This window comes from Pelodiscus sinensis, chromosome 6 (genome assembly GCF_049634645.1).
Source record: "Pelodiscus sinensis isolate JC-2024 chromosome 6, ASM4963464v1, whole genome shotgun sequence".
In the NCBI taxonomy this organism is placed as follows: Eukaryota; Metazoa; Chordata; order Testudines; family Trionychidae; genus Pelodiscus; species Pelodiscus sinensis.
In genome coordinates this window covers 97,761,294-97,789,013 of record NC_134716.1, presented here as the reverse complement: position 1 = coordinate 97,789,013, position 27,720 = coordinate 97,761,294, and the positions used below count along the sequence as shown (strand labels likewise).

General features: G+C 42.3%; 1 protein-coding gene and 1 long non-coding RNA gene across 13 annotated transcripts in view; both read right to left on the bottom strand.

The window, feature by feature from the left end:
- The window catches only part of ARL15 (ARF like GTPase 15), a 301,461-nt gene extending 273,987 nt beyond the window's left edge, over window positions 1–27,474 (bottom strand). For 4 of the 12 annotated variants that reach the window (XR_012904918.1, XR_012904919.1, XR_012904920.1 and 1 more), the window contains exon 1: window positions 26,733–27,467. Coding sequence is in view for 8 of the 12 variants with exons in the window: in XM_075932475.1 (XP_075788590.1) it covers window positions 26,733–26,744 (12 nt within the window). In the remaining 4 variants the exon portion in view is untranslated. Of the gene's footprint in view, window positions 1–26,732 lie in introns of all 12 variants that reach the window. The other 8 variants (XR_012904917.1, XM_075932472.1, XM_075932470.1 and 5 more) reach the window with 6 other exon arrangements.
- LOC142829954 (uncharacterized) lies at window positions 144–12,287 on the bottom strand. The gene is made up of 3 exons (XR_012904921.1): window positions 9,083–12,287; window positions 8,153–9,023; window positions 144–4,493 (listed from the first exon to the last, which is right to left on the bottom strand). It is a non-coding gene; the product is annotated as an uncharacterized LOC142829954 (long non-coding RNA).
- Window positions 27,475–27,720: the final 246 nt, after the last annotated feature.

Genomic DNA, 27,720 nt, shown 5'->3' with positions numbered 1-27,720 from the left:
CACCTCATTTGCATACCTAATGTGCCACCATTTTGCACAAGAAGGAGCAGTCTACAATGCTCCTTCTTGAGCAAAAGCCCCTTAATGAGATGCCATTTTTTGTGTAAGGGGCTTTTGCTCAAGAAGGAGCATTGTAGACTGCTCCTTCTTGTGCAAAATGGCGGCACATTAGGTATGCAAATGAGGTGTGGCAATATTCATAGCCATGCCTCATTTGCATATCTTCTTGCACAAGAATGCACACTATAGACATAGCCCATATGTATATCTAGAAGCAGAAATCCCTCTTTGCAGTGAAATGTTGATTAATGCTCTTCCTAGCGTTGTTCATAACCTCTAACCTTTCTGCTTTCGTTTTCTCTACCTAAGAAAAAATAATAATTCTCTCCCACCTGAGGAAGCAAGAAGGAAGGCTGGTAATTGCTTAATTAACATTAGTCAGTGTTCCTATTCACCAGAATGCACACAAAATCCTCCAGTATCTGAGAGCCTCAAGTCCCCAATTCCCAGTTCATTTCAACAGCTCTCCCCCAACTGCTGCAGGAGACAGTGAGTTTGGGGGAGCAGGGGGGGGCATGCAAAATATCCTACATGGATGGCTGAATCCATTTAGTTAGGAGGGTGCCTTAGAGAACCATGCAGACATTTTTGCCCAAACTTGCAGGCCAGTCCCATAGACTGTGACGTGAGCATGGTAAATAGGAATGGGTGGCACTGGAAGTTGGAGACAGGAAAGGGAAGGTGGAGTTGTTTTTACAATCAGCCTACCCCAACAGTGGGGAAGCCAATTGTAAATGGAAAATTTCTAAAGGGCAACAAAAAACATTTTCTCTCCTGCTGCTTTTTTTGTGTGCCTTTGTTGTTTTGCTGCTTGGGTCAAGGACATGACAAAGGAAAGGGAGGAGTACACAGGATATAGTACAGAGCTTTGTTATATTGTAACTTTATTTTCCTCACTGGAAAATACAAATTCTCAGAGGAGCCCTTCCATATTTATGTTGCAGTGTGGCTCCTGAACCATTCCAAGAGCAGATATTGCTGATCACTGTTACACCCTCCATTTGTTTCACATGAGGGCTGCAGGCTTTCTTCAATTTGCATGGGTAAATGTCACTTTCCATTTAATCCAAATATTAGACAAATGCCTTCGCATATGTGCTATGAATGACATTAAATCCCCAAACATACCAGTTTAAAAAATTATCACTAAAGGATTATAAACAAAGACAGGTAAAACTGTTAATTTTGAAGTACACAAAAAGAGTTCAAAGCACCAAGTTTGCATTAGTCACCACATACCAAAAATACATAAATTATAAGCAGCAGCCAGGTTTAAAAAAAAATACAATAGATTAGTAGTCACCTATTACTCAACATATTAATTCAGGTTCAGTGGATAATTCTACAGAAATAACTAGAGCTTTTAACTTTCACAGTTTAGAAAACCATGTACTAATAGTAATAGTTTCACATCAATTTCTCTATTCCCAATGTGTAAGAAACAAACATTGCTACAGGAACAGATAAAAGGGATCAATATAATTAAATTCTAGGATGCATTGTTAATGGTTAAAGAGAAAGAAAATCAATCAGTTTCTAAATGTTCTTGAGAAGGAAGATTCAGTCATACCTGTGAATTTGCTTTACCAGTTAAGATTCACATTTTCCTTTACCCTTATTCTCAACACAGATCCCACCTGTGTATAGGCCACTGGGAGCTTACCTAGCAGAAGGATGAACAATGAGGATATTTCTTGCTCTCCATTTACCATCTTTTTTTTTTTTAAAGCAGAAATGCAAAGGACTATCATTAAGGTCCTTCCATTCTTAGTTTCTAAATTTTTACACATTCTTTGGGTGGAAAAATAAGGTAAGTGTTTATTATTAGAACAAAGATGAAAAATCGGTGGGAAAAAAACCTTAAATTCCCTGGGTAAATACTTGGTTTTATTATAGTGAATGGAAAAAGAAGGGGTATTTCTTTCATTCTTTGAATTCTGCCATCTACATGATTTGCTGTAATACTGAAACAGAATTCAAAACACAACGCCACCTCTGAATTTCAGAATATCTTTCTAACCCCCCAAATAAAACTTCTCTTTTGAAAACTAGTTTATTATTGTAGATTTAAAACTGTTTTCCTATAAATATTTATATTTAATAATTGGGCCACACCATTTGCGGCTCGCACACTCAACTTCATCCTTCTTTCTTGTTTTTCCACTTTTAAAACTTTTGAATACCTCCTTGTGTTCTGAAAGGAATTTTGACACAGATTTTCATTTTCTTCCCATTTTAGGAGTCAAATCTTTAAACCGTTATCTGCTAACAGACTGAAACAAGTATATGGTGGTGAGAGGGATAAGAGGAGTGCTGGCCTTTTTTTGAACATCCTAGCATTCAGTAATCACAGGGTTAAACTCAGGTAGCTAGAAGGTGTTGTCAGGGAGCCAGTAGAGCCAATGGGGGGAGGTGTTAAGATCTGAAATGAAAGAAACCCTGCTGCTTTTTTCTGCTTTGTGTCAGTTTAACCAGGGGGCTGAAGGAACAAGATGAATTGAACTAGGCAGAACTACCATGCCTACAAAGAATACTAGGCATGGAAATGGACTGGACCTCAAAGCACAGATCTGTGAGTAGACAGGGAAATGTTCATTTAGACATGATCAGATTATTTTCTTTGTTTTGTAGTTTGGTTAGACTTCTCTATGTTAAGCCCATGTGCCACCTACCCCAATATACTGTACTTTAAGATGTATCCCAGGAATAGAATTTCTGTTTTTAAATTGTTCTTTTCTCATTTGCTTTAAATACTTAGCAACCAAGTATGGTTTATCTTTCTGTTTTGTTACTAAAAATCACCTTTTCTTAGGTGATTGTGATTCATGGGTCCTGGAAAGTAATAGGAGATCTGTGTATGGATGCCTAACACAGAAAGGTCAGCTATCAGAAATTGCAGTGTTTTCTTCTTATTTCCCCCCAAGCTTTCTTGTGGTAAAAAAGCTTGGGGTATCCTTCTGGAAAAAGTCTTCTTGAATCCAGGAAAAAGCACGTGGAAAGGGTTTTTTTAATTGGTGGTGACAGCCTATCTCCCCAGGCCAGGGAATCTGTGACCTTGGGGAGCTTTCAAACAGAAGCTGATAGAGGCAAGATAATTTTAAGGTCTCTTGCAGGCCCCCACCTTCTGCTCTTGGAGTGCCAGACTGGGGAACATCATTGACAGGTGGGCATGAGATTTATCAATATGTTCAGATGTGCACTCTCCTCAGAATTCGTATACAGGCCTGTTTATTGCGTACACCTTCTAAATTAAATACACACACACACACACACACACACACACACAATTTTCCCAACAAAACAAGGCTTTTAAAGATATATGCACCCACACTTGAATGATACAAATGAAGGGTGAAAAAAAATCTGAAAAAACCTGATAATACTTCTTGAAAAACCCAGGAATATTTTGGTTGAAAAAAATCAGTTTAAACTGAAAACAAAAAAGGGGATCATGTATCATGGAGGGCATAGTAAATATCAGATTATTTTTCCTTCGTCAGACACAGATCATGTCCCTAGATGTGGGGGGTTTTAAAAACTAGTTTGTTATTAGACATTAAACATGGAGTGTGAAAGCTTGGACCCTCTTAGGATGTGACCTGATGTGTTGATACATCACTGAGTCAGCCTATTCTGCCAATCAGGTTTTACTGGTTCAAGCTCACAAGCAGAGCCACACCCAACTGCAGAATGATAGAGACACCAAGATCATCCCTGGGAAGGCTCATTTTAAGGGACTTGACACAGGTATCCAGGTGCCCACTTCCCTTGGCGTGCAAACCCGAAGTTACATAAAATTTGTTTCCTCCCTCAATGTGGAGGAAGGTATGCACAACACCCCTCCCTCCACTTAGAAATTATGTACCCAGTTAATGAAAAGAAATAAGTTTAACTACAAAAGGTGTATTTCAAGTGATTAAAAAGGTAGCAGAGTACTAAGAAAATGAACAAAGCATGCAAACCAAGCTTGATTCACTAAAGAAATTTGTTACAAATAATAATTATTCACCATATATATTGTTTTAGGTAGACTCCTTCACAGGTCAAGTATCTTGCTAGCCTGAGTCCAGCAGTTCTTTCCCCAGCCTCTCAGTTACTGTCCTCATTTCAGGTGTTTTCAAGCATCTCTTCGGGTGGGGAGGTGGAGTAGAAGCAAACTGAAGATCTTGATCATTTTCCTGCGCCCTTGTCCCCAACCTAATATAGGATTTCCATAAGGTGGAAATCCTCCGTTTGATTCTCCCACCTCCCAGTGGAAAAGATCAGCAGTCCAAACATGGTGGTTAGTATGTCACCTGACTGTAGCATCATAGCGTCCATAAAGCAGTGGCAATTTGGAGCATAGGTAGGCCAAGCCTTGTAATAGTCATCTGTCCTTGCTGATGCACCATCAGTCCTCTCTGGCTTTTCCATTTTTGTACCTAAAGCATTAGCTGTGGGTATCACCCAATACAGCATAATCAAAATACAGGTACATAGTCAATATTCCTAACTTCAGATTTAAAAAATGACATACAAATAAGATAGATAATCGTTCAATGAATCATAACCTTTCCAATGATACCTTACATGAGTTATCTTGCCTAAAGTACATTCATTATGTCATTTATATCACAACTCTATTTTAATATAGAATATAGAGTGCAACGTCACAGGGAGCAGGAGAAATTCTATGATGGTGTAAGCACTCCCGCCAGATGCTACAGAACTTGGGAGATGTCCATAGCAACATAAATTAAAGCCTTCCAGAAAGTAAGGGGAAAACACAGTTCAAGTCACACCTAAAGCAGAAAGCTGGCTTGAGAGGGTTTGTCTTGATTTGTTGGGGTGCTGGTAGAAAAATAATTTGAGTATTCCCAACACCATAATGCAGATAAACAATGACCTCTTGCAGAAATGTCTATTGCAATGGGATGCATAGATCCCTGGGTGTCCCAGCAACCCAGGAGTTAATGCAGCAACTACCAGCCAGCATGACTGGCAAACTTGCTGACACTACAAGTATAAAAAGTGGTGAAAAGCAGAGGGGCAGCTGGCAAAGGAGCATGCAGGCTGGAGAAGGAAATTCCTGACAACAAGCTGGTGAGAAGCTACCCAGAGACAACAATCAAGTGAAAGTGATTGAAATACAGGCTGAAGCCACCCATGGTATCAAGGGAGGGAAGGACCCCAAGGCATAGCAGTAGGAATTGTTGAGGATCGAGTCTTCCTGTCTGGATTAAGGGCCCTGAGCTGGAACACAATAGAGTGGGTAGGCCTGGGCTCCCCTACCTACTTCTTATCAGAAATTATGAGCCAAGGGGTTTCCAGATCCCTTGAGATCAAGAACCACCCTACTCCTACAAGTATAGAAGAGGGACTGGAACAAACACTCCTCATTGCCCAAATTAGGACTACCATAGAGTAAAGCAAGAAAGGGCTGACCGACCACTTCTAATGCTGCACCAAAGGGGACACTATTGCATTAGTACATCAGCTCCCAGTTGTGTAGAACAGGCTCCAGGTATGGAGTTTTGTTTAACAAATCTTCAAAGAAATCATAAAGATATATACAGGCAGTCCCCGGGTTACGTACAAGATAGGGACTGTAGGTTTGTTCTTAAGTTGAATTTGTATGTAAGTTGGAACTGGTACATATTGTAGGGGAAACTCTAGCCAAACATTTCTCCAGAGGTCAGTTTTATTCTCCCACGCCTCACTTCCCTCAGTCCTTTATTCTCAAGCTGAGGTGTCTGCTGAGAAAAGCCGCTCTGCATCTCCCTGGTCTGCTGGGGAGGGGCGCTAGCTTCGCGTCTCCCTGGTCTGCTGGGGGGAAGCAGCTAGTGCAGGGTTGCCTCACCCCGTTTGTAAGTAGGGATCCGATCTAAGTCGGATCCATGTAACCCGGGGACTGCCTGTATTGTTCTGTTCTAAACAAAAACAAAAAAAAGGTGTTCATACACACACACACAACCACATTTATATTAGACCTAAACCTATATCCTTCTCCCCATGCTTATCCACTGACATGCTTCACCTACAACCGGTATAAAAATCTCTCCCCGTTCACTACAAGACTTGCATATTCCCAGCTCAAGGCACTACAGTTTAATAAGAACAAACAAATGGCCATACTGGGTCCATGTAGCCCAGTATTCTGTCATCCAACAGTGGCCAATGACAGATACCGGAGGGAGTGAACAGAACAGGTAATCATCAAGTGATCCTTCTCCTGTCATCCCTTTCCAGCCCCTGAAACAGAGGCTAGGGACACCATTCCTACCTAATCTGGCTAATAAGCAGGGCTCGACAAATAATACAATCTACTCGCCAGTGGCAAGTAGATTGCAACCCGGAAGAGCTGGGTTCGGGCGATCTGTGCATGAGCAGAATGATCCGCGCATGCGCAGATCGCCGGACAGTGTGGCTGGCGAGCGGGACTCGCCGCGGTTCGGGGAGCCCTGCTAATAAGTATTGATGGACCTAACTTCCATGAATGTATCTAGTTCGTTTTTGAATCCTATTATAGTCTTGGACTTCACAACATCCTCTAGCAAGGACTTCCACAGGTTGACTGTGTAAAGAAAAGCTTCCTTTTGTTTGTTTTAAACGTGCTCCCTGTTAATTTCACTTGGTGACCCCTCAGTCTTTTGTTATGGGAACAAATTAACTTTTCCTTTTTCTCCATACCTGTTGTGATTTTATAGACCTCCATCATATCCCCCTTAGTTTCCTCTTTTCCAAGCTGAAAAGTTCCAGTCCTTTTAATCTCTCTTCATATGGCACCCATTCCAACCCCCTAATCATTTGTGTTGCTCTTTTCTTACATTTAAGGGAGTAGCTCCTGAAGAGGGGTACCTGAGTAGAGAATTCCAGAGTATAGAATCATATTATACTAGGACTGGAAGGGACCTCGAGAGGTCATTGAGTCCAGTTCCCTGCCCTCATGGCAGGACCAAATAGGGTATCAGAGTACATTGTAAAAGCCAGCAAGGATTCCTACATAAACCCTTCTATCACCTCATTATTCCCGAGTGAGCCTCCCTCAGTTGATACCTTCTCAAATCTTAACAAGCCTGCACCCCATCAAACGATTCCCCATCCACGATGATTCCAACATCCCATGACACTCACCCTCTATAGGCATGGGAGACTTATGTACCTAAGTCTTCTTGCCATTCAAAGTAACCCTCCCTCCCTCTAACAGTCCATTACAGGATCAAAAATCTACATTCCTTGCTCCTTTCTTTCTATATAAAGGGTCAACAAAATCTAAAACATCACTCCACAAATGAAAAGTATCTTTTTTACTGTCCCTCCTTTTCTCTGCTCTAAACAAAAACAACTCATAGTACAGGCCCTGATTAAACTGCTCATACATAGATATGGAGGATGTATGATCTGACCATTCTAACTGCAGGCATTTTGAAGGGAACAGGAAGTATTGTAAAGGATTCATGTAAAAATGCATTCATCAATTTTGTATGTTGGCTTGCAATATCATACTGTATGCAATTGTAGGGCCAAGTGGTCCCAAAAATTCTACTATGGTTTTCTATGGACTTCTGCAAAATGCTTCTGTCATGTTACAAGCTTTCAAAGTGACAATTCTCCCTCCCCCAACAAAGTAATGTCTGAAAGACTTTAGGTCTATGGAATCATACATAATGTCACATCATTTAAAAAAAAAATGTACTTCTGCTGTATCCTTTGGATGCTTATTCTATTACGGTAGGTCTACACTTGCCCCCTAGTTCGGACTAGGGAGGCAAATCAAGCATACCGAAGCTGCTAATGAAGCACGGGATTTAAATATCCCATGCTTGATTAGCATATTTGCAGCCAGTCGCCATTTTAAAATACCGGTAGCCCGAATTAACTCGCCACATGTAGACGCGGTAGTCCGATCCAAAGTCCTTCCCTCGAATTAACTGTTACTCCTCATGCAATACATATTACAGCACATTTTTCCCTAAAGAGCATAAGGATATTCCAGATGTGTTCTTAGTTTAAAAAACAAAGATTCAATGATTAGTGACACAAATTGACTTTCATCAGACAGCCTCAGCAACTCCATTTCACCATCTGTAGAACAGAAATACTGATTACTCACTGCTGAAATTCACTGATGAGAAGTAGGGATGTAAGCAACTAATCAAGTAGTAGACTACTCAAACCCTCTATCAGAAGCAGCAAGGAGGGAGAGGGGAGAGCAGGCACTGGTGCAGGAGGGAGCCAACTTAAAAGCCAGTTGCCCACCCCCATGGAGATGGTGCTGGAGAGGGCGGGGGGAGAGGGAGGCGCGAGGCAAGGGCGCAGCAGGGGACCGGGCATGAGCCGGGAATCAGCTGATTCCCAGCTCACTCACGCCCAGACCCCTGCTGCGACTCTGCCTTTTAAATGCAGTTAGAGCCTGGCAGCTCTTACTATATTTTAGAAAGGCAGAGCCACATTGGGATTAGCTCCCAGGGCATCACAAGCAGGGATTGTTTTGCTAACCCTGCTATGACTGCAGTTTAAAGGTAGCTCCTACTACATTTAAACCGCAGAGCCACAGTGAGGGCTTTATCAACTAATGGAATTTCCATCAACTACTCTGTCATAATCAGGAGTGCTGACCAACACCTGGTGACTAAGGAGCCTATGTTCTTAGCTAAGGTGTCAGACGTGCAATTGCGTGTAGGAATTTCCAACTGGAAGAAAGGGGCTTTTCTCTCTCTTCTTTGAGATCAGAGCAGTTTCTCCCAGGTATTGAGAGAGATGGGAGATGCTTCTCTCTCCAGGAACAGACTTCTTAAAATGTGTAAGTAGGGAAAAGTTGAGATACTCCATCAGGGTTTATTGTTTTCCTTGTTTTGGGGGGTTGGAAATAATGTCTGAGCTTGCTAACAGGTTTTTTTTTTTTTCAATCTTTTGTAACTAAGCCTTACAGCCAAGGGTTCTCCCTGAGTATCTATATCAAATGGTGGTTCTTTCCATCTAGCCTTACAGCCAAGGGTTCTCCCTGAGTATCTATATCAAATGGTGGTTCTTTCCATCTAGCCAGTCTACTATGCTTGCAGCTACAGTTTTGTTTTGGTAATAAAAGATTGGTATTTTCCAATTAACTGGTATTGATATTAGGATTTTGTGGGGGAAAGTTTTTGTATCAGAGACTGTAGAGGCAAGGTTTTGGAGTGCTCTTACAGGTCTCCAACTTCTGCATTCATCATGCCAGAGTGGGGAACAGCCTTGACATACTCAATTAGCTGAGTATCCACATTAGGGATGCAATAGTATAGTCAATTAACTGATAAGCAAAAGCTAATAAGGTTATATGCTTAATACTACAGACTACACACATTTCCCCCCCCCCCCCCCCAGTAAACTGTTTAGTGGTCTGGCCAGGAGTCCAGCTCAGCTCCAGCTTGTGCCATATCCGGGACCTACCCCTGCTGTCGCCCTGCATTTAAAGTGTATTAGGAAGCAGGTGAGCTGGCAGCCCGGCTCATGCTGGATCCTGGAGCTCAGATCCCCTACAGTGGACAGGGGCTGCTGACACCCTGTGCTGCTGCTTCTGAATCTAAGGCCACAGCGCAGGGCAACAGGCAACTGGTCAGTGAGGGCAGCTAGTTTTAAAACTGGCTCCCTTCACAGACGAGCTCCCGCCTGGCACCCCACGCTGCTGCCTCTGACACAGAAGCAGCAGCGTAGTGCGAAAGGGGGCTCCTCGGCAATGAGGCCAGAGTACACTAGCTGCTTGCCCTGCCCCTGGGCACTATAGAGTATTCGAGTAACCTATAAGAATGTATGAGGTTAAATGATTATTCAATTAATCACTATTTAACCTCCCTAATCTGCATTTTAGCATCCTTAAATGAGAAATACTATATACCAAGAGTTCCCAGTATGGGCCAACCTGACACACAGTTCCCTAAAGCTCTTTTCCACTGTGAGACTACTTAACATAAGTGTCCTTTTCCTCTCCTGAAATCTCCCCTTTACTACTCTGGACCTTTTTGAAGCCTGTCCTATCATATTCTTCCCTATGTTCCTCCCTCGTGGCCTCCATTTAATTTTGTACTTCCATAAATTTTGAGGTAGCTCTGATGCTGGCAGACCAGGTGCCCACTTACGCCAAGCCCCTAACCCTCAATGAGACACTAACAAATGCATGAGCAGCCAGTAATGTAGGCAGGAGAAGGCATAGCCCTCCCAGAACTTCCCACACACCCAACTGCGGAGAGCCGGGGCTGCTGCCTGGGAGGGAAGGGGCCACAGCCCAGCAGCCCGGCTTCCCCTGGCCGCCAGGAAGGGATGGGGCTGGGATTCAGCACGGCAGCCCCAGTGGCTTTCCACCTGGCCAGGAAAGATCAGGCTGGGGGTGGGCGGGCTATACTCCAGGGGCAGGGCTTTGGGCAGGGCAGAGCTGGTGCTCACCTTCCCCAGCTCGGCTTTCACCAGCCGCCCATGAAAAAAATGCATAGCTGGAAACCACTCAGGCTCACCTGTGGGTTAGCATGGTTAAAGCTGATAAGCTGAGAATATGTTTAGCACTCAGCCTTAATGGAATGCTTTTAGGATGCAGCACTGCATTTAACCTCACTTGTAACAGCCGGAGCCCATGGTATAAAGTTATATTGAGTGCAAACCTCTGTAATTGTGCAACTCAAAAAGGAAAGAAGCATTAATTAGCGTAGAGTACTGGTCATGCTTCCCCAAAGTACCACTGAAAACAAATGAAGCAGTGTGAAACAAAGGACAAAGTCTATGTTGATTGCTCCCCCCACACCCAAAAGAGGGGACTTGCCTGTGAACTCATCTCAGTCTGAACTCTGGGGGAAGGGAATAAAAATGCAGGACAAGTAGTAACTACGCTGCTTGGATTCAGAAGGCACTATTTTTAAGCATCAACAAGCTGTTTAGTTTGGGTTAACTCTAAAGGATATATAGTACTTCATCTAGCAGCTACATTGCCTTATGGAACCTAAGACTGTATCTCATTGTGAATGTATGTTCAAATGCTCTAACCTGGTAAGTAACTTTTTTTTTTTTTTAAAGAGGACTGGCTACATACATTGTCTTTAGGCAAAGATCTAAGGTAGAACTGACCAGGGGCGAGTAACCTGAATATTATTCTAATTTTTGTGTAAGACAAAAAGACAGATTTTTCATGGGGACTGTGTGACTCAATGTTTAGACTATTGCAGTGACTGAAGCATTGATACTTAATATATGCTTGGTGAACTGTAAACAGAGAGGAAATAACAAGTTGGGCGTTTGTGCCCTGGTTTATAACAGTCTGCCCAAAGGTTGGCACTCATGGTTAGGAGCCACTTTAGACAGCCTAGAACTCCCATGATCATGGTAGGATTCATGTGCCATATCTCAGCTGGATTTATAGCTCATAAATCAGTGCTGTTAGTCATGGTTGATACAAGAGACCTTGAACAATTATGCAAGGAGAAGTGAATAACCTTTAAAAGGAAGCCCCCATATCAGGAATTAAGAGTTTTGCTCATAAGTTAACCAGGCATCCCAAGCACCTTTCTGCCATGGGTACCACTGCAATGGAATTGATATGACTGCAACACCTGCAAGCCTGAGAAGAACAAGGGACTGACGGCAGAACTGTGTTCCAAGGAGATCATAGAAACAAGGGAGGCAGGTGAGAGCTCACCAAAAGAGCACAGCTAGCAAAAAGTTTGAGGGGAAAAAAATACACCAAAGATACATGGAGTTAAAAGCTGAGTCAAGGGCATGCCAGAAAAGAGATGGAAGCTCAGGCACTGAAGCTCAAAAGGACTGGAACAGCAAAAGGAGTATCCCTACCTGGTCCATGCTCTGACCCCACAAATAAAGGGGAGTGGGAGAAGTCTGCCTAATTTATAAAGAAACTGAACTACTCGTTAGCTCCAATTGAAGCAGGAAAACAGTGAACATTGATTCCTTATCATGGCATTAGACCTTTACTATCTGCACTTTCCAGAAGAGGGCAGATCAACACAGAATACACATTTGGAGAGAACTAGGGACTGGAATGTTAGAATCATCCTGCAAGTAGTAACCAAGGCAGAATGTGACTGATATCTTGCAGACATACTTCTGGGCCAGGCCGGAGCTGCATCCAGACACTCAGAGTATGCTAGGCCATTTGTGAGCAGCCCAGATTGGGAGCTACAACTGCAAAGCATCATGGAGGCACCAGATTGCGAGGCAAGCAGACACAACTTTTCTAGCCTGGACTAAACACAGAATGTGACAGTAGCTTTTACGGGGGTGGGGTTCTTAAAAAAAAAGCCACACACACACACACACACACACACACACACACACACACACACAAAATAAAGTTAAAAGCTATGGTATCCGATAGAGCACTTGGGATGTGCAACACCTTTACTGAAAAGGCAGCTTATTCTACCTAGTGGTGCACTGACTTATCTATAGCCATTTAACTGATAGTTTGCATTTGCACTAAATCAAGAAGCTGCATCTGCATATATCCATCCATACATCATGTGGATGTTTGTTCAAATTATTTTAATTTGGACATGTAGCCAGACTCAGCCTTCCTCCCCCATTTGCTCTGTCAGCTGTAGTTTGAACAAGTTTCCCCATTATGCTTAGTAGCTGTGGAAGTCTCCATAATGTTAGATGCTTGTTAAAATCACATTGCCTGAATAAAACCAATTGTATTCATGCTTATGAATACGTAACCTGTCAATGTATAAAGTGCATGAGGAAGTGTGACGAAGTTTCCTTTTATGGCCATAAGGAAAGATCCTGCAAAGTGCATAAGTTGATGTGACAGGCAGCAGATGGGACTTCTTCTCGGAAAAGATGTAACAGCATGCCAATCTCAGAACCAAAAGCAGCATAGCCCTCCTGTGGGTCTGAAGGGACTCCAGTTACCTCCTGGCCAATCTCCGGGAAGCTGTCGCCTGGCCTGCTTCAGCCACCTGTGAAATCAAAACTAACTCCCGCCATGCTTGCAGCCCGCCACTAAACTGCCAGCATGAATGTGATGTTTATGTGAGTATTGCTATACCATTAAGAATCTGTACAGCTAGCTAAGATTAAACAAGCCTCAGTGCTGCTTCAGTTCACCCTTTGCCTGGGCTTATGCCTTGGCTGATTCTAAGGCAACAGGACAGATAAGTATAATCTTTCTAAAGAGGTGATGGGTGGCTTGCTATACTTTACAACCATTACAAATTGTGTCCTGTAATCCTGTCCGATCTCATAAGCTAAGCAGGATCAAGCCAGATCAGTATGTGCAGAGAAGCATTCCACAGATCACAGGCTCAGCCAATGATGCTAATGATTCAGTAGGTAATGCTTTCCATTCCAAGGATTTGTCTGTGCTATAGTCTTCTGTTACATCAAACTTATGCCCAAGTTAACAGACACAATACTGGACACAAGCAATGGGTCAGTGCAGTATTCAGTACCAGGTCAGCTAGTTATGTGTAAACCCTGAATAGCTAACAATGCTAAATAACTCTGTGAAGTAAAACAAGCCCTGATGATCTTACAGTTGGGGTCCCAGTAAGATTGTAATTCAAGCAATAATTTTACCTACCTAAATTACTATTTGAGACACAGTGGTCTTCACTTTTTGTCAGAGATCGTGGCCAAACATTCCTGTGAACTATTTAATAGTTGCTACTTTCCATCCCATTAGGCTGCACACACACTAAGCTTCTTTCCAAAAAGAAAGACCAGAGGCAGTAATACAGAACCCTAACACAGATGAGGTCCAAGGAACTACAATGTATTTGTCTGTAACAAACCAGTTCAAAACCAATGGTTAAAATACCAGTGGTACCTCATCAATATTCCACGCACCATTGCTACCAGTTGTGCTATACTGGGATAACAATGGTGAGGAAAAAATCGTTTAGCACTGATAAGGCTAATGTGCATCTCTCATATCTTCACTGGGAAGTTAGGAGGTTTAATTCATTTCATGTTTTAAAAGTATTGGGTACTGTGGACTAAGGTACATATTTGTATATAAAAATATACAGAAGTACACATTTCCATTATTTTTCACAAATGATTGTGCAGATGAAAAGTCAATTTATACAAACTTTAGTTAACTATGGTTTACCAGGAATCTCAGCAACTGTTGTAGATGAAAAAAAAATCATGATTTAAATAATCTCTTCTATATAAGTTCCTCTGCATTATTGTTTAAAAGAATCAAAAAAACTCAGAATGGAAAGCACTTTATTATTCTCTTGAACATTTAATAATGCTTTGACTGTATAGCCAGTGGTGGGGAACCTTGTTTTTGGGTCAGAGGCCACTAACCCACAGAAAAATTAGTCAGGGGCCACATACAAGTGGCAAGCAACAACAACAACAAAAAACCTCATTGATGTGGCCTCTGACTGAGAAGGAGAAAGACACTCCTCACATTCTCCTCCCACACCAGAGTCTAGGGAAGCCCAGCCTAGTAGATTTTGGGTGTTCCATTCCCGCAGTGAGGCATTAGAGGAGCTGGAGCACCAACATGGGCTCCTCAATACTGGGGAGGCCCTGAGCCTCAGGAGCTGGATCCAAGCAAGCCAGAGACCGGATGCAGTCCTCGGGCCTGAGGTTCCCTACCCCCAATATAAGCAATGCTGTTGCCTGTTTAGACAAACAAGGTCCTTTTGTGAATCCTGCTTTGAAATGCCTTAATGTTTTATTTTATCTAATGGACAAACATTAACAGAAGCTATTTATTTAGTTTTAATGTTTGCTTACCATGTAAATGCCAATTCTACAAACAGCAAATGAGATCTATCACCAAGAACTTTACTTAGTGGGAAACCAAATGTTTAAATTTGAGAAACAAGAAAATCTGCCCTTTTTAAAAATAAATTAGGTTGATGTAGTCTGCAAGAGAGATTTTTAATCACAGAATGTCTAAGCCCTTTTTGACTTTATGATATGCGAAGGAGGCATAAGAAGGTTTTTACCTGGGTACTGGGGCCCTTCCTCCTCCCAATTTTTTTTAATAGTTCTTACATTTCTATTCTTATCTTTTCTGAATTTCAGTTTCAAACTCTGTAATACATTAAAGGATTAGTATTATGAATTTGTAAAAAGGAAGCTCTTTCTTCACTACTATTTCATGGGCATTTGTGCAAAAGTTGATCTTAAAGCCCTTCAAAGAGCTCTGTTTCCAATCTATTGCAATGCCATACCTCTGTTAGGTCTATGGTCATTTATAGTAGACTGGACATACACAGCCTAAATATAAACTAATAATAAACCACACAAAAAATGCCTGTTCAAGCCACCTTTATACATCACATAAAGAAGTCCAAAAAATAACAACCTATGTCTCCTCTTTAAGACCCCTGCCCTTCAAATTTGATCATTTGTATATGTAATTAAATATACTGACCCACGCATCAATGCATTTGAAATTCATCTCACACACACACCCCTTTTAAATGAATTTTTCAAAGAGATCTTTTTCATACTCTGGGAAACAATAGTTACAAGCTACCAGTTTTACACTTTGGGTGATTCCAATGCACAGGAGTTCACAGTGTTAGTTCATATGCTAAAAATATTGCAGTTTAAACAAGTGAACAAAATGGCTCCCATTACATTAATGTGGCTGACATTGTGATTTGGGACTTGTAATGAATGAACATTTCTCTGAGAATGTCTGGAAGCCACAGACCTCAAAACATCATCAATGGAGCAATTATGGTTCCATCTGCTTTGCCAATGATGGCATTATGGAATCCCCATATAGGATTTGCAGAAGCAGCCAGTAAATTATGTAGTGCCATCAACTCTCTGTCATCCCTAATTTTTTCAAGGCAATAGGGAAAATGAACAGCAGGAGCACAGGGAAAAAGAATCACAATGGTTACATACCACAACACAATCAGAATTTAGTATAGGTTGAACCTCTCTAATCTGGCATTCTCTGGTCCAGTAATATCTGTAGACCGGCCTGAGTTTAGTTAGCCAGATATCCACTTCTCCTGGGTGTGGTCAAGTTTCCCACAGTCCCATGAAGTTTGTTTACAGGCACCAGCCCTGGCTCTCAGTGTTATGTACTGTTATTTAGGAGTAAATTAGAGGTAATTGTCTCCTAAGTACCCAGTAAGCAGTGGGAATGTTGGTAATGCTGATAGACAATACTGACCTCCCATGGTCTGGCAAATTCTCTGGTTCAGCACCACTCAGGTTCCAAGGGGGCCAGACTAGAAACGTTCAACCTGTACTTCCTGCTTTCCAAATACTTTTAGAGTTAGGAGCAAATTATACACACACAATTTACAATTCAATGGGCAAATGATTTAAGGGCATCAACTTAATTTTTCACAAAAATTAAAATCTTGGGACAGCAACTCTTAAAAAAATGTAGTAACTTCTTTATTGAAATAGGTTTAACAACATTTCCCTCATAAAATCCAAGTCAAATTGAGCAGGTCAGAGAATCTGAAAGTGAAAGCTAAACTATTTGCCCAACCTGAAATAGAGAGATAACTAGTGAAAAGTAAACTTGATATTTTTTAAACCTCTCTCACTTCTGGTAACCTAAGATGTTATTAGTAATAGGAAAATGTTGTTACTTACAACTTATGATTTAAGTTGACAGGCTCTCTATGTTTTTGTATAATTGTTTACAATTTAGAGAGTATAGCTAACCTTGGATGTCTGTTCATATTAAAAATGATCTTTTTTAATCTGATTTCACCATACTAAGTTTAAATTTTTGTAATGAGAAATTTTCCTCTTCACTACTCAGACTCAATACTGATGGTGGATATACTGTGATACAAAAACAGAAGAAAGCATTTTGTTACAAACTGAATTGACATTGGAGGGGCAGTTTAAACATTTCAATATAAACATTAACCAAGATTATATTTTTATTCTAATATGCCATGTTACTGTAAAATTTTAGTCTGTGTACATAGCATTAATGAATGTGAAGCATGTGCTTAAATTGTTCTCAAATTGTTCTGTAACAGGGTGGATAGTTTCAGAATGCAACTGCAACAGGACAAGTAAGAGCATGAATGTGGCTTGTGTAAACTAGCTTACACATGCCCACTGAAGGGGAAAGAAATACAAAACTATGTTGCCATTGCTGGAATTTTGAAACTGACAAGGTATTACTGGCCCAGTGATACGATAAGCTAATGCTCCCATTATCAAGTCTAACAGGCAGACTTTTTCCCATGTCACAGTGAAAGATTAAGTTAGCATCCTCTTGAAGGATGGGGGTGAATGATGTAAACTAACAAATTGCCATCTGCAGTACAGAAGACTCTAAAAGTCACAAAACACCAGAGTTATGAAACTACTGGTCAGACACCCTTTGAACCTGGGTTCAATCAGGCAGTAGTAGAGACAAAGAAGAAAGAACAGCAGCAAATACTGTACAGCCTGGGGCTTTAGCACCGGGGTTCATGATTTCAACAAGGCCCTGATTCTGGACTGAAACTGGGAGCAGAGCTGTGGAGCTAAAGCCCAGAGCTTCAGTGCCTACCACAAGGCCGAAGCCCTAAATGCAGAATTCCCCTCAGTCTAAAGCCCCAATCCCTACCTGAAAGTGGGAGTAGAGTTTCCCCCTCCGCTCCCCCCGAACTTCCTGCCAGAAGTCTTGATACCCATACCCAGAGATCTGACACACAAACACACCCTCTGTAGCTGTAGCCCCACCGCCCCGATGGTTGAAATCCATAGTTTGGTCAGAATTACAGAAAACCTCCACTGCCTGTTTTTAAATGTAAAATGTTGTTAGCATGCGCATCAAATTTGAGGTTACAGTTCCAAGAAGATTTTTCTTTCCATGCAAGGACATACATAAGCATATTCCACTAATATTTCCCATTTAATGCCTACAGTTCTGTGTGTAGTTCTCCTTTAATGAGAAATAAAGTACTAGGGTCATGTTTTCCTTTGCTGGTAGTGCACTCACATCTTCATAGGGCTTTTTAAATCCATTTAGAGATGCTCCTCTACTGAAATACAATAGTTAAAAAAAACTAAAATTTTGAAATATGGCAAAATGGGATTAATGGAACACCAACAATATCCAGACAGGAACTAGGGAAGTTCTTTGAACTATAATCATTATAAAAGAGTACTGAGTAGATGAATCAGAGAACAACAATATTCTTCTAGCTGTTTTTCCTCACTAAAAAACATTTTGCATGAGATTTTTAGCTGGTTCAACCACAAGACAACTTAACACTAAATTTAAGTTGCAGGACTACCACAAAAAGTTGGAGACACATCACCAGTCATTCTGCAGAATACACAGGCCGTCAGTTCAATTATGCCAAGGATAACTTGGCAGGCCAAAAAGGAATTTGAAGAGCAACTAGCAAGAGACACAAACTATAGGTTGGACTTCCCTGGTCCAGCAAGCACCCTCGGGACCTGACTGGTCTTACATGAGGGATTTTGCCAGACAAGGGGAGGTTATTTCTGCCTCCATCCCATCCCAGCACTGGTCCTGCCAGGCAGCCTTGCTGCCACCCCATGGGCTCCTGAGCCCTTCCAGGCAGCCCCACAGGGATCCCAAGCATCAGCCCTCCACCAGGACTCTCTAGTCTTGCAACGTCCATGGTTCTAGCAGACCACTGTTGACAAGCTACGGAATCCTGATTTAGAAAGGTTCAACTGTAATAGAAAAGTTTAACTCTGTCAGAAAAGGAAGCCTGCCAAACAACCAACAGGCCACTGAATGATCAAGGTGATAAAAGGAACACTCAAAGACGGCAAGGCTGTTGGAGAAACTAAATTAATTCTCCACATCGGTCTTCACTGTGGAGAGAATCTTCCTCAATCCAGACCTCAGCTATTCTTTTTAGATGACAAGTCTGAGGAACGGTCTCAGACTGAGGTGTCAATTGAAGAGGTTTTGGAATAAATTAAATGGTTAAGTCACCAAGATCAATGTATTAGACAGTAATCATCCAAGAGTTGTGAACTTGAATATGAAATAGGTGACTTACTAGCTCTGCTATCACTTAAACGTGCTTACATACCAGATGACTAGAGAGTAACTAATGTGATGCCAATTTTTCCCCCCCCAGAGTCTAAGGGCAGCCCTGACGGTTACAGAGCAATCAGCCTAACTTCCTAGGCAAATTGATTGAAATTATAGTGAAGAACAGAATACAGCCACATTTGTTGGGGGACAAATTTACACAGCTTTTGTAAAAGGAAGTCATTTCTCATTGATCTATGAGAATTATTGGAGAGGGTAAACAAACCCATGGACAAGAATGATCTAATGGATATAGTGTACTTGGACTTCAGAAAACCTCTACCCAGGTCCCTCCCAGAAGGCTCTTATCCCATGATTGCATAGTTTGCTTAAGAGGGATTGTTCTCTACTGGCTTAGTAGCTATTTAAAACCAGACTCTCAAACAGTAGGCAATAGCCCAAAGATGCCTCCCCACACCCCACTTTCCAAGGTGGTCTGCTGGCAGGGGCAGAGATTGAGGCTGCATGTAGGAGTATCCTCCCTCCCCTACAAACTACATCTTTCCACTCCCTTCCCAAACCTGGCCCTTCAGCTCAGCTCCAGGGCACAAAACCTATCTACTGCTTTGCCTGACAGATCAGCAAGGATAGCATGTATAGAGGAGAATGTGGGGGGGGCCCACTGGGACTGAGGTTCAGTAGATGTGCTTTGGGAAGGTTTTCCTCTTCCCTTCCTCAGAATCAGGATTGCAAGGAGTAGTAGGGAGAGGGCTGTGTACTTATCCGTAGTGGGGATTATTGAGGGCATCCTCCCCTTCATCTCATCTGACAGCAGTGGAGTTTGGGTGTTTTGCAGTGAAGGGTTGGAAGACTACCCTAGGACACTGACCTGTCCGCTCCTGTCTCAGCTATCCATGCTAGGAGCAGCAAAACTGTTAACAGTGAAGTAAATATGTTTAATATGGCAAAGATGTTATGCCACTAAGACAAATTTAATAAAAATACTTTAGCCCTTGATGCTACAAACACTTGCACGCAAACTTAAAGTCAATGGGACTATCCATATGATCAAGATGATGTGATCTATTTTTGTTTTTTTAACACACACACACACACACACACACACCCTCCCACCCCCAGGGACTCTGGAGGAAGAGGCGGGGAGAATAACAGTTTTACAAAACCCAAATAAGGTTCACTAACAGCATTTGAATTTATTTTATTATAAATTTTAATCAATGATTATAATAGGACAGTTTCCAAATTAGTGTCACATACTGATTTAAATCTGAATGAAGGTAAACTTTTAAATCTGATCAAGAGAAGTTTGAGGGGGAAACATAACAGTCTGCAATTACACAAAAGGCTGTTACACAAAAGGTTGTTATTATAAAGAGGAGAGTGCTAAATTGTTTCCACTGCCATTGATACAAATAATAGTCTTAAATTGCAGCAAGGGAGATTTAGGTTAGACATTAGGGAAAACTTCCTATCAGAGTAACTTAGGGAGATTGTCTAACCTGTTCTTAAAAATGGAGATTCCACAAACACCTACCAGAGATGGTCAAGATAATACTTAGTTCTGCCATAATGCAGAGGACTGAAATAGATTACATACTGTGCTCCCTTCCAATCTACATTTGTATAATTTCCCTGAAAAATCATGTGTTAAATCACTTTGATGAAGTTGCTCCACTTGACAAAGTAGCTTTCACCATATGTGAATGCAGTAAAAGCATCAGACAGGTGTTTTTTGTTAAAAGGAAACCATTAAGTATGCAGTATAAGTCATGCATGTCATTAAGGAAGTTTCAATGAAAGGCTCCTTAGCAGTCTAAGCATTGCACTGTAAGCTATGAATGTGAGAGTCAAAGTGGTGCAGTTTTATGCTACAAGCTTTCCAGAACAGCTTAAAACTAAATGAGAAGTCTGGTCTGAATCCACACTTTTCACAAGGTGTGGCTTGTGCATAATTTCCTGCTTGAACCATAGAGCACTGAACATACAACAAACACCACAAACCTAAATTTGCATTAGACTTCTTTACTTACACCAGTGAAAGCTCCAGATGCAAGACAACAAGAAAGTATAGTAAGATCCACCAAAGGACTACCCACATACAGAAGTTTTACTGATGTAACAACCAATATAAAGCAGCATAACATAGGGTCTTACAGTAGTTTATTCCGAGATGGGAAGGGAAATAGCAATAAATAGCTCCACATTAGGAAATGTACAGGTGTAACTTGCTTAAAAATATGATGCTCCCAGCAAAAAAAACCAGACCAGTTTGTTTGCTTAAAGGGGGGGGGGAGCACGAAGGGGAGTGTGTAGATCAAGCCCAAAGATGTTAAATTAAACACCAGGCTCCCACCTTCTTAAGGAATGAAACAAACCTGAACTGGGAACAAAGTACAGGATACCTAATTCCTGAAAGGAAACTGTAGTAAGGAATCAATTAGTAACAGTGTTTGGTGCCATGGAGCAAGATCAGGTTCTAAGCCAGTAGTAGAACAGAAGTGCAGAAAGAGAAACTCAGGCCAGGGGTCAAAGCTAATTTCAAGTCTAATCCTAAGAAATGCTTGAGTATCCACAATTCCCTGCTGAAGTTGAAGGGTGTTGCAAACACTTAGACTTCTTGGGATCAGGCCATTTGAAGCCAAACTTGAGAGGCTCCAATCAAAAGTAGGGTCTATAATGTGTATGGCCTCCATTATAAGATCTTGGGTACAGCAACATTGTAGTTCAGTGGTTTGAGCATTGGCCTGCTAAACCCAGGGTTGTGAGCTCAATCCTTGAGAAGGCCATTTAAGGATCTTGGGCAAATGTCAGGGATGGAACTTGGTCCTGCCTGACTGCAGAGGACTGGACTTGATGACCTCTGAAGGTCCCTTCCAGCTCTATGAGATAGGTATATCTCCATATATTAAAATAACCAGCATTACCTTGAAATAACTTAGTATTTCAAAATAGCTGCCTGCTGTGTAGATGAAGACTCCAGCTGGAAGACTTCTTAACTCCTACAACCCTCACTGTATGAGGAGTAAGGGAAGTCAGAGCAAGAGTGCTCTATTTTGAAGTAAGCCCTGTGTAGACACTCCCAATTTTGAAATAAACTACTGAATTAACATAACTCAAAATAAACTCTGCAAATTGAGCTAAGCCCTGCTGTGTAGATGCACCCATGGGAAGAAAGCCTTCAAGAAGGCTGTTGATGGGTAAGAGGGAGCCTGCAGTAGCTTCCCCTATCTTATCCAATACTCCTTGCCTCCATCCAGTATGCTTTCCCATTTTGCTGTCACCATTTCAGCCACTTACCTCTTCCTTTTCTCTGGCCACTCTATGAAAGTCACGCTGTGGTTAGCATCTAAAGTTGGATACAATATAAGCAACGAATGCCATTCCTGCATACCAAATAGCAATAGTCTCTATTCTTACACAGTGCAATGAGCCTCTGTCCTCCAGGCTGATGAAGTGAGATATGAAAATTCTCACCTAACTGATCACCCATGTGTTTTATTGGAGCAGATTGTGAATGTTTCCTGAACCATTGTTCCTTACCAAAGGCCATGCCTATGAACTACCATTCATAGGCTATTTCACAGAAAAGAAGCAGAACAGATAAAGCTAAGAAATAAGTTGTCAGTAAAACTATCTCAATGCTCAAGTTTTTTGGGAGGAAGAAAATGAACACCCAGTTTAAAAGGATACAGTGTATGCACCCAAAAGCAATATACTGTAACTGCCAGAGATAATTTTTTCTTATTTGAGTTTCATACAGATATGGGCACAAATTCAACATTTTTATTGCTTTTTTTTTTTTTTTGTATAACTATTTGTTTGAAACTGTGAATACTGAATAGTACAACTATTCTCAATTGAAGAAAAGGGGGGTGGCTTTTTTCCTTGCTGTGAAAATTTATGGTCACATCAGTTGTCCTCTGGTCCTAAAGAAAGGCAGCTTAGACGCTGGCCCATGTCAACACTGGATCAGCCTTTAGATTTGAGCTATGAACTAAGCTCTCCACACCTACAATAAACCCAACCTGATTGAAGTTGGGATGTGTAGTCCAAACCCTCACGTTTCATATAGTGTAGCAAATATACAAGGCACTGTACATCAGATGAATTGAGATGAAGTTGTATCTTGAAAAGGCTACATTCCAAAAAAATACTTGCTGTAACAGCGCCAAATGCCCTATACGGATACCAAATTAGTATCTGCATCCATATGCACAAAAATAAGCTGCAGATACCCAAATCCACAAATACAAAGTGGATTTCCAGGGCTGTACAAACGGAACAAAAACCTAAGGGAACACTTCACATAATAGGCATACAAAAGACTTTTCTTAAAGAGAGAAAGCAAAGAAGTTTGTCATATAATAAGTGAAACATCATTCCAAACTAAATATCGTTCCAAGCATGCTGGGCGATTTGAAAGAAGGAATGAAGTCACAAACGGACAAAGGGAACAGCTAGGCCAGTGATCCTCAACAAGGAGTACGTGTATCAGTGGGGTTATGCAGAGCTCTTCTACTGGGTACATAAACTCATCCAGATATTTACCTAGTTTTAAAAGAGATTACATAACAATCACTAGTGAAGGCAGTACTAACTAAAATTTCATATAAACAATGACTTGTTTATATGGATTTATATACTAAACAATGAAATGTAAGTACAATATTTTATTCCAATTGATTTATTTTATAATTGTGTAGTAAAAATGAGAAGGACAGCATTTTTTCAGTATTCTGTGACTTTGTATTTTTCTGTTTAATTTTCTAAGTAAGCCATTTTTAATTGAGGTGAAATTTGGAAGTACACAAGGCATCTCATTCTTGAAAGGGGTACAGTAGTCTGGAAAGACTGAGTACCACTGAGATCAGGCTTGTTGCCTAACGATTAGAAAAAAGGCATAAGAGTGCATTTATATTTCATTTCTTTAAAAGCATCTCCCCTCACAACTCTACCAGTTTGATAAATTTAATGAATGTTGAAATCTCACAATGATGCATGTTCCCCAGAATTTCCATCGCAGTCATGCAGGTTAACTTTCGCTGTGAACAGTACATGAGATATGTTCAGTTCTGAAACTAGCTAACTTGATAGAAGAAAACAAACTGCTCCAGGATCTTGAGAAGCCACAGTAAGGCTGCATTTGAGACACTGCAAGTTCACTGCCAGTATTCCATTAACTATTTTCTTAAAGAAAAAACTACCATTTCATTTATACAAAGGTCTCCCTCCCTGACTCAAGCCTAACATACAAGTTACAGGCATGACATTTTCAAATAAAGCATTTCTACTCCAAAAATAAATCCAAGATGCCTGTATTCAAACCCAACATTCAGGTAAGTGTTGAAAATATTGTGTCTCTTTCCCCATCTGCGGGAAGGGGGGGGAAGGAGGGAGGGGGAATCAGGTCAGCTGTTACAACTGCTTTCATTTCAATGGTAAAATCTTGCAACACAAAGAAGAGAGGTATCTTGCCCACTATCTAATAAGACAATCTCGTAGGTCATGTTTATTAAAAGGAGGATCCATGCTGAAGAGCAGGGATGCGATAGTGTAGTCAATTAACCAATAAGCACAAATTGTAATAGGTTAATGCTATAGATGACACACATTCCTCCCACCCCAGTACATTTTTAGCAAGCTAGCCAGTAGCCTGTCTCAGTCCTGGCTTGTGACAGGTCCCAGACCTACCCCCACTGCAGCTCTGCATTTGTTGCATTAGCCGGGCTGCCTGCCTACCTCCTCAGTTTCAGCCTCATGCCCAGTCCAGGAGCTCAGACACACCACGGACAGAGCCACCCTTGTATCAGAGGCAACAGCACGGAGTGATAGGCAGCCAGGCCACAAGGGAAGCTGATTTTTAAACTGGCTCCCCTCATGGACCAGCTTCTGCCTGGAGCTTCTGATAAAGACACAGCAGCATGGAGTGGCAGGGGACTCCTCGGGAGTGGGGTGGATTAGGGATGTTTAAAAACCAGCTCCCCTCACGGACTGGCTGCCTGTCACCCCGCACTGCTGCCTCCGATACAACAGCCCCTTTCTGGGGAGGGGTCTGAGCTTCTGGACCCAGTGCTGCCTGCCTGGCTCCTAATACACTTTAAATACAGAGCCACAGCAAGGATAGGTCCCAGACCTGGTGCAAGCCGGAACTAGCCTGTTAATAAGTTTACTGTCGGTGCAGGGATGGGAGGAGGACAGGGGGGAAAAGAGGGAGAGGGGAGAGAAATGCATGTAATCTATAGAACTAACCTATAAGCTTTTTCTTATCGGTTAATGGATTACACTATTACAACCCTAGGCTGGATTGCACTGGCTGCCAACCCCACCCAATAAAAATTCATGAGGTTACTCGACTATTCAATTAACCAATATTTAACATCCCTACTGCAGAGGTCAATCATTCAGCATTCGATTTAGCGAGTCTAATAAGAACTCGCTAAGCTGACTGCTGAAGGTGCCCCAATCAACCATGGAACTTCTCACTACTGGAGTAAGGGAAGTCGATGGGAGAGTTTCTCCTGTCAAGCTTCCACCGTGGGGATGCTGGAGAAATTCAGCATAGGTAAGTCAACTCCAGCCATGTTATTTACGTAGCTGCAGTTTATCTTAAGCCGACCTTCTGGGTTAGCATAGACCTGCCCTAAAAATCACAATGGTCCATGTAAGAAAGAATGACATAAAAGATTAGAGCTTCAAATTCCAAGGGGGGAAAAAAAAACCTACTTCATCACACAGGATACGAACAACCCTTTACTAGATGGGGATGGCAAGAAGGGATTTGCCTTTTATTTTAAGTGTTTACTACTGAACAAGAAGAAAAAACATAACACTTTGAGCTTAACTGGAAGTTTTCATTAGTCTCTCATTTTAAACGCAAAGAACTCAGGTAAAATGGAATCACGTTAAAATATTCAGTTCACTACATAGCATAGCCATTCAGTGTATTTGGTAGTGGCCCACACATTGGAGTATGAAAACTTTTAACTACCACCCTGGCCTGAAGTACACACCTGTGATAAAATCTCTGCAGACAAATAAGGGCAACGTTCATTAAGAAACATTAAAGTTACTGGTGAATACTAAACTACTCAGATGCAGTACTGGTCATGCCCAAGGTTACAATTTAGCTCATTCAAGCATATCCTATGCTAATGAATTTAGGGGGGGGGAAAAAACAGTGACCTAGGTCAAAACTTTAGAGTTCTAATAACAACCAAATGAGTGGGGCTACAGAGCACTTTAGCAAAATCGTTCTGGTTTATTGGCTTTTAATAGTTCTATAAGACTGATCAAGATAGAACAAGACAAATACTCCCACTTCACAATCAGGAACTCATTCAAGGACTTAATGGAAAAGTTCTCAGGGCACACACAAGCACACACACCTAGGCATGAATGCACCCTCAGAGCTATTTTACAACATTGGAGAAAGAGCATACTTTATCTGGTGTAGAATTATCCCCTTCCCCAGCCTTCTATTCTAAGCCTGATAAAGTGTGATCTTTCTCCAGTGTTGTAATACTGCTCTGAGAACTGTTTTCAATTACTTTTTTACTTATTTGCTGTAGGGTTCCACCAGCCTCCAACCCAATAGCCTTTAAAACATTTTGTAGTCAGAAAGACGATATTAATACAGTGGAGTATTCTATAACCAGTTTAGTAGGAAGGTTCAAGATAGGAAAGAAAAGAGTGATGGGGGGCGTGCTCCCAATTTACACCCACTACATACCAGATAATCCATGTACTGGTGAATAGAGATGGTCTGCTCTTGCTAGGCAGTCTCAAGGAGCTCTCTGCTCCTCTCGGATGATTTTAGGGGAGGTCTGCTGCTATTCAGGAAGAGTCTTGGTTGGAAGGCTGCTGCTACTAACGAGTCTCTGACGTTCTCTGCAGGCAAGTCTTTGGGGTACGGAAGGGAGGGAACAAGCCTCTACGACGCGTATAAGGAAGGTCTCAGATATTCCTGCTAGGAAGACCCCAGAAGAGCGGCTGGAAGGTGCAGGGGCGTGGTGCAGTGATCGCTGATACTGCTGCTGAGCAGACAGTCCCCAGGATGCAGGGTGAGGTGAGGTCTCTGAGGCTGGCAGGAAAGTCCCGGCGAGAGGGAAAGGGGGACGGCGGGGGAGGGGGGGGACTCTGCTACTGCCGCGGAGGGGCTCCGTTCCCGGCAGGATGATCCCAATAGGGTGGGGTAGGGTCTCAGGCAGGAAGGTTCCCCCAGCACCGCCTCCCTGGGCAGGGGGCGGGAATCTGGGGCTGTCACTGCGGCTGCCCCGCCCCTGCCGCTCGGACTAGCCCTGCAGCGTCTCCCCGCAGCCGCCAGCACTGGGCTGGCGAGGCTCACGGGATAGCCCAGCCCAGCCCCCGTGGAGCCCGCAGCGCCCGATGTTTCAGGAACAGGGGAGCGCTCTCCCCGCAACGTCACCGTCAGCTGATCACACACGTGGGACGACGAGCGGAGACTCTTAAAGGCGCACACGCGCACGCTTCTGGCGCGGGGGCGTGGTCCCGGGTGCGGGGCATGCACCGCGGGGCACTCGCCGCCAGCCCGGCGCACTCTGCTTGGGACTCAGGCCGGGCGGGATGCGGACTCCTCCCGGGGGAGGTGGCCCAGCGAGTATTCGCTGCTGCCAGGGAGTGAAGCCCGCCCCGACGGGGCTGCCCCCTGGGGCTGCAGCATTTCCCGCAGCTGGGCGCACGTGCGCAGGTCCCAGCCT